This window comes from Mustelus asterias, chromosome 7 (genome assembly GCF_964213995.1).
Source record: "Mustelus asterias chromosome 7, sMusAst1.hap1.1, whole genome shotgun sequence".
NCBI lineage: Eukaryota > Metazoa > Chordata > Chondrichthyes > Carcharhiniformes > Triakidae > Mustelus > Mustelus asterias.
In genome coordinates this window covers 131,110,116-131,122,732 of record NC_135807.1, presented here as the reverse complement: position 1 = coordinate 131,122,732, position 12,617 = coordinate 131,110,116, and the positions used below count along the sequence as shown (strand labels likewise).

The following is a 12,617-nucleotide window of genomic DNA, read 5'->3' as shown; positions in this document are numbered from 1 at the left end:
GGTTATTTATTTATTAGTGTCACAAGTGGTCTTACATTCACACTGCAATGAAGTTACTGTGAAAATCCCAAGTCGCCACACTCCGGCGCCTGTTCGGGTACACTGAGGGAGAATTTAGCATGGCCAACGCACCTAACCAGCACATCTTTCGGACTGTGGGAGGAAACCCACACAGACACAGGGAGAGCATGCAGACTCCACGCAGACAGTCACCCAAGGCTAGAATTGAACCTGGGTCTCTGGCGCTGTGAGGCAGCAGTGCCACCGTGCTGCCCCTGGAGACCATTTGGAGACCAGTAACCTGTTTCCATTCCCCTGTGTAATTATTTTTTGATTTGATTTATTACCGTCACATTTATTGGGATACAGTGAAAAGTATTGTTTCTTGCACGCTATACAGACAAAGCATACTGTTGATAGAGTACATATGGGAAAGGAAAGGATAGGATACAGGATATAGTATTGCAGTTAGAGGTCGGGTGAAGAGAAAGATCAGCTTAATATATGATAGATCCATTCAAAAGTTTGTTGGCAGCAGGGCAGAAGCTGTTCTTGAGTTGGTTAGTACATGACCTCAGACTTTTGTACCTTTTTCCCGACAAAAGAAGGTGGAGGAGAGCATTTCTGGGGTGTGTGGGGTCTTTAACTATGCTGGCTACTTTCCCGAGGCAGTGGGAAGTGTATTCAGAGTCAATGGATGGGAGGCTGGTATGCATAATGGACTGGGCTACATTCTCAACCCTTTGTAATTGTATTGACTTAATTTAACGATGTTACCCCATTTGGCAGGTGGATGACATCTTGGGCGAAGATAGTGACAATGAAAGTGAGAGCGAAAAAGAAGAAAAGATGGAAGAGCAGCAGTGTGCGCAGCCCCAGGAGGAGACGCAGCAGGAGGACAAGCAGACAGTGCAAAGTGGAGTGACTGAAAATCTGAAACCTGACGTAGAAAGAAGACCTAAATCATCCTCGAGTGAAGAAAGCTTAACGGGCAGAGTTCCCAGGTAGGCGTTCTTTTGCTTTTTATTTCTACTTCTGCAAGGAGAACTTTAATATTTTCAGCACCAGATTAATTACGACCTGAAAGCTTCCATCAAATTAGTCCGTCGCCATTTGCTGGAAGTTTAACTTCACTTTGACTTTGAAGACTGGTGATTCTCATCAGCTGAATGCTAAGGCTTGTTTCGCAGTTGTTTCAGTGGCCAGTGGAACTCCTTCACATGCCAAGTTACGCTCTGAGATATTGATTAAAGTCATGAGCTTCATAATCCAAACTGCTAAAAACCACATAACTTGGCTGAAGTTCTCTTACTGCTCAAGTCTGGTATATACCACCCGAAAGTGACTTTTATAATGGCAGACGTGAAGAGAGTAACATTGATTTAGAATTTAATCATTGGCAAATAGTTTTTTTTGTGACCTTTTCACACTATCTCTCCCGTAGCCACCGATTCCCAGGTGGATTAGCGTTCTGCAAGCTTCCGTTCTCTCTGCTATCTTGCTCCAATGGTCATGCAACGTGTCAGCTTTGTGTGTGGGTGTGTGTGTGTCTGCGCGCGTGTGTCTGTCTGCATTTCTGTGAGTGTGTGGTGTGTGTCTGTGTTTGTGTGTCTGTGTTTGTGGGTGTGTGTGTCTATGTTTGTGTCTCCATGCGCGTGTGTGTGGTGTGTCTGTGTCTCTGCGAGTGTGTGTGCCTCTGTGTGTGTGTGTGTGGGATGTGTCTCTGCGCACGCGCGCGTGTGTGTGTCTGCACATGTATGTGGTGTGTGTGTGCACGCATATGTGTATGCGCGCGCGTGTGTGTGTTGGCAAGCTACTTAACATGCAAGTATATCATCGGCAAGTGGCATGGGGATTTTCACAGTAACTTCATTGCAGCGTTAATGTAAGCCTACTTGTGACAAAATAAAGTTTATTTATTTATTAAAGTCTATTCCAGTTCGTACTGCAAGCCTCCGGTTGAGATCCTGGTCTGTATATTTGTGTCGTTTCCCCGCTCACCTCCTCGGCACCACCTAAGGGAGCCTCAGTGTCTCTTCTTACTCGCCAACTGAGATTGGTGAACCTATAACACACTGTGTGGGGTGGGCGATATTCAGTCCCCATGTGATGACCAAGCAAGCACCTCCATTGGAGAAGCGACTGAACTGCTCCAGTGTCTCTGCAGCTTGATTGATGCAGGTGGATTCCATCCCACTCCTCACTCCAGCCTTGCAGTTGATGGAGAAGATTCGAGGGTCAGATGGTGAGCTACTTGTTTGGAGTTTCCAGTTTCTGCTGTCCTCCTGTCGGCCTGTGCCTGGTTCAGTTCAGCTTCTGGATATGGTGACCTTCAGGATATTGATGCAAAGGGTATTTGGTAAACTTGATGCATGGTCATCCCAATTCCCTGCCCGAGATCCTTTTCTTTGGTTGTGGAAAATATGTCTTGTGTATGGGGCATACTAAAATCACACTTACCATAGGATTAAGCTAATGACTGTGAAGATCCACCAGCGATTCAACAGGTAAATATTGGTGAGTGGCATCATATGAAGCCACGGAAAAGAAACTCAATTTGCGTACTTAATACTCGCTGTTTAGACATCCGTCAGAAATAATTGCTCGAATTAAATACATGAGGATCAGCAACATTTGCGGAGACTTTCATAGAATCCCTAGAGTACAGAAGGAGGCCATTCAGCCCATCAAGCATATACCGACAACAATCCCATCCATACCCTATCCCCGTAACCCCACATATTTACCCCGCTAATCCCTCTAACCTACGCATCCCGGGACACTAAGGGACAATACACCTAACCCACACATCTTTCGAATGTGGGAGGAAACCGGAGGACTGGAGGAAACCCACGCAGACACGGGGAGAACGAGCAAACTCCACACAGACAGTGACCCAAACCGGGAATCGAACTTGGGTCCCTGGCACTGTGAGGCAGCAGTGCTAATCACTGTGCCACCGTGCCACCCTCAAAACTGTCAGCTAACATCCTCAAGAATAATACCACTGGGAGACTTCAGTTATGTGGAGAGACTTGAGAAGCTGGAATTGCTCTCCTTAGAGTAAAGAAAGCTAAATGAGAGATTTAATATGTGTTTTATTAAGTGAGGGGAAACTTTCCACCCATCAAAGAACAAAGAACAATACAGCACAGGATTAGGCCCTTCGGCCCTCCAAGCCCGCGCCGCTCCCTGGTCCAAACTAGACCATTCTTTTGTATCCCTCCATTCCCACTCCGTTCATGTGGCTATCTAGATAAGTCTTAAACGTTCCCAGTGTGTCTGCCTCCACCACCTTGCCCGGCAGCGCATTCCAGGCCCCCACCACCCTCTGTGTAAAATATGTCCTTCTGATATCCGTGTTAAACCTCCGCCCCCCCCCTCACCTTGAACCTATGACCCCTCATGAACGTCACCACCGATCTGGGAAAAAGCTTCCCACCGTTCACCCTATCTATGCCTTTCATAATTTTATACACCTCGATTAGGTCACCCCTCAGCCTCTGTCTTTCCAGTGAGAACAACCCCAGTTTACCCAATCTCTCCTCATAACTAAGCCCTTCCATACCAGGCAACATGCTGGTAAACCTCCTCTGCACTCTCTCTAAAGCCTCCACGTCCTTCTGGTAGTGTGGCGACCAGAACTGGGCGCAGTATTCCAAATGTGGCCGAACCAACGTTCTATACAACTGCAACATCAGACCCCAACTTTTATACTCTATGCCCTGTCCTATAAAGGCAAGCATGCCATATCAGGAGGGCTGAGAACCAGAAGACACAGATTTAAGATAACTTGTAAAATGACCAGGAGAGGAGGATTTTTTTTTAAAACACAGCATGTTAAAATGATCTGGGAGGCTCCGCCTGAAAAGGGTGATGGCAGCCAATCCAATCGTAACCATCAAAAGGAAGTTGGGTAACTCCTTGAATTGGAAGCATTCGCAGGGATTTGGGGAAAAGTGTAGCGGAGTGGGACCAATCGGATATCTCTTTCTAAGAGAAGCACAACACAATAGGCCAAAGATGGAGGTAAAGGAGGAGAAAAATAGGGGAAATGGTGGAATAGCAATAATGTCACTGGACCCGTAACACAGAGTCCCAGCTGTCCCCACCCCCACAACAGCTTGTGGATTCAAATTGATTAATAAATCTAGTGTCAATAATAGTGACTGAGAAACTATCATTTTTTAAATTCATTCGTGGGACATGGGCGTCGCTGGCTGGGCCATCATTTATTGCCCATCCCTAGTTGCCCTCGGAGAGCAGTTGAGAGTCAACCACATTGCTGTGGCTCTGGAGTCACATGTAGGCCAGACCCGGTAAGGACGGCAGAATTCCTTCCCTAAAGGACATTAGTGAACCAGATGGGTTTTTCCAACAATCGACAGTGGTTTCATGGTCATCAGTAGATTCTTAATTCCTGATTTTTTTTTTTAGTGAATTCAAATTCCACCATCTGCCGTGGCGGGATTCAAACCCGAGTCCCCAGAACATTAGCTGAGTTTCTGGGTTAATAGTCCTTGCGAGAGGCGGCACAGTGGTTAGCACTGCTGCCTCACAGCGCCAGGGACCTGGGTTCCTACCTGCCTCGGGTCACTGTCTGTGTGGATCTGCATGTTCTCCCCGTGTCTGCGTGGGCTTCCTCCAGGTGCTCCGGTTTCCTCCCACAGTCCAAAGATGTGCAGGTTAGATTGATTGGCCACGCTGAATTGATCCTAGTGTCAGGGGGATTAGCAGGTGGCGTTACGGGGATAGGGCCTGGGTGGGATTGTGGTCAGTGCAGACTTGATGGGCCGAATGGTTTCCTTCTGCACTGTAGGGATTCTATAATACCATTGGACCATCGCCTCCCCTCATTGATTGTTGTCAAAACCCATCTGGTTCATGAATGTCCTTCAGGGAAGGAAACCTGATAAACTTTACTGGTCTGGCCTACATGTGACTCCAGAGCCACAGCAATGTGGTTGACTCTTAACCACCCTCTGACATGGCCTAGCCGGCCACACAGTTCAACGGTAATTAGGGATGGGCAACAAATGCTGGCCTTGCCAGTGACGCCCTCATCCCATGGAGGATCTTTTTCCTACCGTACGGCACGGTAGCACAGTGGTTAGCACTGCTACCTCACAGCGCCAGAGACCCGGGTTCAATTCCCAGCTTGGGTCACTGTCTGTGTGGAGTTTGCACATTCTCCCCGTGTCTGCGTGGGTTTCCTCCGGGTGCTCCGGTTTCCTCCCACAGTCCAAAAATGTGTGGGTTAGGTTGATTGGCCATGCTAAATTTCTCCTTAGTGTCAGGGGGATTAGCAGGGTAAATTTGTGGGGGTTACAGGAATAGGGGCCTGGGTGGGATTGTTGTCGGTGTCGATGGGCCGAATGGCCTCCTGCACTGTAGGGATTCTATGATTCCACTCTGGTCATGTGACTGACTGTGCAGTTATATTCAATATTTGAGTACCTCAATGTTTTGCGCCCACTGCAGTGAAGGAACTATCTGATGAAATGTTATTGCAAACAGTGGATGGGAACTCTGAGTTCGGGGCCTGTACTTAGCTGTTGCTAGGAGGTAGTGGAAAACCATGGAAACAGTCTTATGAGCAATCTTCAGTAGCTTTGATTTTCTTGGAAAACAATATTTACTTTTAAAATGGCATATTGTAAGAATATTCAGTTGCCCATCTATTTCCTGTCATTGAATCTGTGACCTATGAAATTAAAACAAATTAATACTTTCTGGGCCCCTCATTAAAGGTCTGCTAAAATATAAATGCCCAGTGGTGTTCATGCTGCCATTGAAGGTAATGCCTGCCACTTCTGAAGATACCCGACAAAGACAACCAGAATGGCGGCAAACTGAATGGAACTGTGATTGGGGCAAATCGAGGTTGTAGCGATCTCAACGAGGCCCATGAGGCGGGGCTCGAGTATGAGCTCCCTGATTGAGATAATGATTGCCTGCCCAATCAGGGAGCCTCACCTGTGTATATAATGAGGGACGTCAGGGCTACTGACACTCCGGATTCTGACTTTGCACCTGAAGCAGTCTTCGGAGTAGAATTGAGTTTGTAAATAAAGGGAATCTGGTAAAGGAACACCAGCCTCTGAGGAGTTTTTCAGAGGTCAGTCAACCACAGCGCAAGGGTAAATGGAGGCTTCTAGGAACTGCAAAAACCATGCACCATTATTGGGGCAGCAGTGGCCGAATGGTATCGATAGACTATTAATCTAGAAACTCAGCTGTTGTTCTGGGGACCCGGGTTCGAATCCTGCCACGGCAGATGGTGGAATTTAAATTGAATAAAAAATATCTGGAATTAAGAATCTACTGATGACCATGAAACCATTGTCAATTGTTGGAAAAATCCATCTGGTTCACTAATATCCTTTAGGGAAGGAAATCTGCCGTCCTTACCTGGTCTAGTCTACATGTGACTCCAGAGCCACAGCAATGTGGTTGACTCTAAACAGCCCTCCAAGGGCAACTAAGGGCAATAAATGCTGGCCAACCAACGACACCCATGTCCCACGAATGAATAAAAAAAAGCAAGGGGCAGAAAGACTTCCTGCTAGCAATTATTGTCCCTAAGCAGACTGACTTTACTGTGTTTCTGGCACTAATACAGCCAGCAGTAGGGTAGATTGCACCTACTGAAAAGTTACTCTACTGCGTTGAGGATGTGTGGTACAAGAAGCCGGTGACTTCTTGACTTTTTGGCTAAGATCAAGTGTCAGATCAAGCCCAAGATGGGGTGCAATGCCTTATCTTGTCAGCTTGGATCTTGGATTCTCTCTCTTGTGGGGGCCCCTGAATTGGATTGAATTTGAATTTGAATTTGGTTTTTGGAGCAAGCAGGGAATGGATTTGGGTTTGCTCGCTCCATTCCGAGCATTGGCTTTGTAACTTTAAGGATGGAGTAATTTTTTTTAAAAATACATTGTTAAAATACATTGTAAAATACATTGTTTAAATACATTATATAAATTTTGAAGTTGTACAAGACATTGGTAAGGCCACACTTGGAATACTGTGTGCAATTCTGGTCACCCTATTATAGAAAGGATATTATTAAACTAGAAAGAGTGCAGAAAGGATTTGCTAGGATGCTACCAGGACTTGATGGATTGAGTTATAAGGAGAGGCTGGATAGACTGGGACTTTTTTCCCTGGAGCACAGGAGGCTGAGGGGGTGATCTTAAAGAGGTCTATAAAATAATGAGGGGCATAGGTTTAAGGTGAGAGGGGAGAGATACAAAAGTGTCCAGAGGGGCAATTCTTTCACACAGAGGGTGGTGAGTGTCTGGAACAAGCTGCCAGAGGTAGTAGTAGAGGCGGGTACAATTTTATCTTTTAAAAAGCATTTAGATAGTTACATGGATACGATGGGTATAGAGGGATATGAGCCAAATGAGGGCAATTGGGATTAGCTTAGGGGTTTTTAAAAAAAGGGCGGCATGGACAAGTTGGGCCAAAGGGCCTGTTTCCATGCTGTAAACCTCAGTGACTCTATAAGAGGTCGGGTGATTAATAAACAACTGGTGGAGTGGATGGAGGAGATCTGGCACTCACTTCGTAGAGTTTCAGGGGGATGGGGGGGGGTGGTATTTAATCACACGCCTCTTAATGCAGAGCTCTGTACCGATCTGCTGACATCCTCTTTTGAAAATTGAAGCTAGAAGTGATACTTGAGGACCTAACCAAGCTTCTGAGTGCAGTTAATAGGCCATTCAAAGTTGCTGAAATGAATCCGTGTGAAACCAAATTGGAAACTGCATAAGGTCGTTACAGCTGAAGTATACCTCAAACTCATTTTCACGAACAGCAGTGTGTGTCCCTGTGCAGCGCTCTGAACTTGCAATGAAGAAGAAATCCATTATTGGTAATAGTTAAGAAATTAAATTCCCAGAAAAATCCAGTGTTTCATACACCACTAGTCTCTTGTAGGCTGATACATCCCAAATCATTGCAATTAAGAACTGATTAACCCTATTTTGGTCAAAGGATATTTGACAGTATTATTGGGATCTATATGAGAATGTCCAAACTTCACGCAGTTACCCAAGCCGGGAATTGAACCCGGGTTCCTGGCGCTGTGAGGCAGCGGTGCTAACCACTGTGCCACCATGCCATATGACTGTCACATCTTTTTAAGAAAAAAATCTTTCATGGGATGTGGGCGTCACTGGTAAGGCCAGCATTAGTTACCCATCCCTAATAACCTTCGAACTATGTAGCTGGGTAGGCCATTTCAGTCAACCGTATTGCTGTGGCTCTGGAGTCACATGTAGGCCAGACCAGTAAAGTTTGTCAGGTTTTCTTCCCTGAAGGACATTCATGAACCAGATGGGTTTTGACAACAATCGATGAGGGGAGCCGATGGCCTAGTGATATTATTGCTGGACTATTAATCCAGAAACTTAGCTAATGTTCTGGGGACCTGGGTTCGAATCCCACCATGGCAGACAGCAGAATTTGAATTCAATAAAATTTATCTGGAATTAAGAATCTATTGACAACCATGAAACCATTGTCGATTGTTGTGAAAACCCATCTGGTTCACTGATGCCCTTTAAGGGAAGGAAATCTGCAAGTTTGATCTCAAATGTGAAATGATGCAGGTTACTTGCAAGACGTTGCGGGAGTACAAAAAAAATTGAACATTGGTTGCTTAAGTATTTGATGTTTTCTCAAATGTTGTGTTTCAAGGGTGGCACAGTGGTTAGCACTGCTGCCTCGCAGCGCCAGGGACCCAGATTCGATTCTCGGCTTGGGTCACTGTCTGTGTGGAGTTTGCACATTCTCCCCGTGTCTGCGTGGGTTTCCTCCCACAGTCCGAAAGACATGCTGGTTAGGTGCATTGTCCCTGCTAAATTCTCCCTCAGTATAACCTGAATAGGCGCATGGAGTGTGGCGACTAGGGGATTTTCACAGTAACTTCATTGCAGTGTTCATGTAAGCCTACTTGTGACACTAATAAATTAAATTAACTTTAAAATGAAGTATGCATGTTATGCAATCAGCTTTGCGAAGAGGGCGAAAAATATTTAATGGGGAAAAGTTGTCATTTGAATATTTTGTAAATGGCGGATGACATTTTGCAAACATTTATTTTCAATTATGGTGAATCCTCTCAAACTGGTTATAATTTTATACTATTCTGAGACAAGGTTAATGGAGTGTTATTGTGTCTAATTCTTATTGTCAGTAATTACCATGACGTTACATGTAATAACAATGTGCCAATCAACTGAAATGTTTCACAGTGCTGCAAAGCACAAAGATTTTAATTTCACCACTCACATTCCTGCAAAGGCTTTCCTGATTATAACTAGTATGCAAAATTTATTAAGTCAGATGCGTCACTTTATGGTTACAGGAATACGTTTTAGTAGCGGAACATATTTATGAGCAGATGAATCAATCTCACGGCCATCCATGTTTCATGTTTAAGTTTAGTTATTAGTGTCACAAGTAGGCTTACATTAACACTGCAATGAAGTTACTGTGGAAAATCCCCTAGTCGCCACACTCCGGCGCCTGTTCGGATACACTGAGGGAGAATTTAGCATGGCCAATACACCTAAAGAAGCACGTCTTTCGGACTATGGGAGGAAACCAGCGCACCCGGAGGAAACACACGCAGACACGGGGAGAACATGCAGACTCTGCAGAGACAGTGACCCAAGCCGGGAATCGAACCCGGATCCCTGGCGCTGTGAGGCAGCAGTGCTAACCTGTGCCGCCACGCCGCCCAGTTTAGATAAAGTGCTTACTTTGTACTTTTTCATTTTATTTCTGCCATTTAAACTAATTGTGCTGCAAACATTTAATGGTTATATTCTGATTTGGGAAGCATTAGCTTTATTTTAAATGAATGCCAGTAACTAGTTAGGCAAAAAAAAAACACATCATCAAATTAGCCGTTTCTGAGAGATAGGTGCGAATATAATTTACTTAGGCTTTTATTTTAACTGAGTTAAAGCAAAATATTGAAACATTTGTGTTTAGTTGGGGAGATCTATGTACGAGTTAGAAAATCGGTTAATTCAGTTTAGCTGCAAAGCTACTAGACATAGAAACAGTAGCGATTTAGATGTCGAAAGCATTATTTAATCTATTACATACCCTCCTGCTGACGCAGTTATGATCACATTGACAGAACAAATGCAATTTAATCCCATCAGGACCATCAGTTTATAGTTTGTGTTGAGTACAAAGCTGTATCTCTCGAGGCTATTGGGTGGTAAAACTGTGTGCATGACATCATAAGTAGAAGCTATGCAACAGTATATTGTTCTGAAAAATTGCTGGCTCCTGGCATTTTCTGTGTCTTTCTTTGTATCTTGTTTGGTTACCTCTCTAGCAAAAACTCCTTCTTTAAAAAAAGACAATGACGCAGTTTGTGATAACAGAACATTGAGTCCATGCGTTTGCTCCTGTCCGCAATATGTACTCTGACAGCACTGGCTAGCCACTAATGTACATCGATATACAACTCCTGGGAATGCGAATAAAATAACTGGATAAAAGCAAATTACTGCGGATGCTGGAATCTGAAACCGAAACAGAAAATGCTGGAAAATCTCAGCAGGTCTGGCGGCATCTGTAAGGAGAGAAAAAAGCTGACGTTTCGAGTCCAGATGACCCTTTGTCAAATAGAATAACTACTTGCTTTGCTACGGTGTGTTCCAAACATTGTACCCCCCCCCCCACCCGTATGCCCCAGCCTTGTAAGCTAAGGAGCAAAGTTGTTTGTTTTGGGAACATCACTTGTGCGTTTGAGCGAGGGACTGCGAAGGATGAGGAATGAATGAAGCATTGTGATCCATTTCTCTCTCTGTGAATAAGCATCAAATACCGCAGGTGCTGGAAATCTGGAATAAAGGCAGTCAGGCAGTACACGAGGAGACAGGAAGAGGGTTAGTGTTTCAGGTCGATAGCCTTTCGTCAGAACTGGAAGGAATTGGAGACGGAGTCAAAGAGTTTTACAGAAAGGAGCCCTTCGCGCCAGTGCCGGCCATCAAGCACCTATCCTAATCCCATTTTCCAGCACCTGGTCCGTAGCCTTGTATGCTGTGGCATTCCAAGTGTTCAGCTAAATGCTTCTTAAATGTTGTGAGGATTCCTGCCTCTACCGCCTTTTTAGGCAGTGAGTTCCAGATTCCCACCTCCCTCTAGCTGGAAAGGTTTTTCCTCAAATCCCCTTTAAATCTCCTCTTTACCTTAAATCTGTGCCCCTTGGTTATTGACTTTTCTACTAAGGGGAAAAGTTTATTCTTTTCTACCCTATCGATGTCCCTCATAATTCTGTGCACCTCAAAGAGGTCCCCTCTCGGCCTTCTATGCTTGAAGGAAAACAACGCCAGCCTATATGACCCTATAGCTACATGGGTAAAATGGCTATGGAGGGATATGGGCCAAACGCGGGCAATTCATAGAATCATAGAAACCCTACAGTACAGAAAGAGGCCATTCGGCCCATCGAGTCTGCACTGACAACAATCCCACCTAGGCCTTATCCCCGCTACCCCACACATTTACCCCGCTAATCCCTCTAACCTACACATCTCAGGACACTAAGGGTCAATTTAGCAAGGCCAATCAACCTAACCTAACCTGAATCAATTGGGACTTGCTTAGTGGTCAAAAAAAAAGGACGGCATGGACAAGTTGGGCCGAAGGGCCTGTTTCCATGCTGTAAAACTCTATGACTCTATCCAGCTACATAAATAAATAAACACTTCTGCAACAGGGCAAGATCACTCTCTGAAGATTAAAAAGCACCTCGCTTCCCTTTACACCGAATTGTCACTGTGCTCCAAATTCTCAACATACACACACTGACTCTGGCTGTGTCGCACTCAGGATGCCCTCTCCCCCAGCTGCTTGCGTGCGAATCTTACTGATCATGCGCTTCCAACAATCCCTTTCTTCAATCACAACAGCTTCTGAGCAAGTCAAGGTGGCGGAGGAGTTGTGAGCAAAGAACTAAAGGGAAAGTCCGTGAGGGTGGAAGGTAGGGAGATTCAGTGACCAAGAGGGATGATAGTGTGAGACAAGGCAGGTGGTGTGGGACAAGTAAAGGAACAAAAGATTTGATTGGATTTGATTTATTATTGTCACATGTATTATTGCGCGCTATACAGACAAAGCATACCGTTCATAGAGAAGGAAAGGAGAGAGTGCAGAATGTAGTGTTACAGTCATAGCTTGGGTGCAGAGAAAGATCAACTTAGTGCCAGGTAGGTCCATTCAAAAGTCTGATGGCAACAGGGAAGAAGCTCAGGAAATGAGTCCAGAGGAGGAGTAAATGACAACAGCAGAATCATTGGTGATGCAATAATCGTGATTGATTTTAAACTCCATATTTTATTTATTAGTGTCACAAGTAGGCTTACATTTACACTGCAATGAAGTTACTGTGAAAATCCCCTAGTCGCCACACTCTGGCGCCTGTTCGGGTTACACTGAGGGAGAATTTAGCATGGCCAATGCACCCAACCAGCATGTCTTTCGGACTATGGGAGGAAACCGGAGCACCCGGAGGAAACCCACGCAGACACGGGGAGAACGTGCAAACTCCACACAGACAGTGACCCAAGACAGGAATCGAACCCGGA

General features: G+C 45.1%; 1 protein-coding gene across 1 annotated transcript in view; it reads left to right on the top strand.

Annotated features, from left to right (window-relative positions):
* The window catches only part of ctdp1 (CTD (carboxy-terminal domain, RNA polymerase II, polypeptide A) phosphatase, subunit 1), a 334,539-nt gene that overhangs the window by 234,949 nt on the left and 86,973 nt on the right, over positions 1-12,617 (top strand). The window contains exon 12 of the mRNA XM_078216841.1: positions 790-1,004. Within this exon, the coding sequence (XP_078072967.1) occupies positions 790-1,004 (215 nt within the window). The remainder of the gene's footprint in view (positions 1-789; positions 1,005-12,617) is intronic.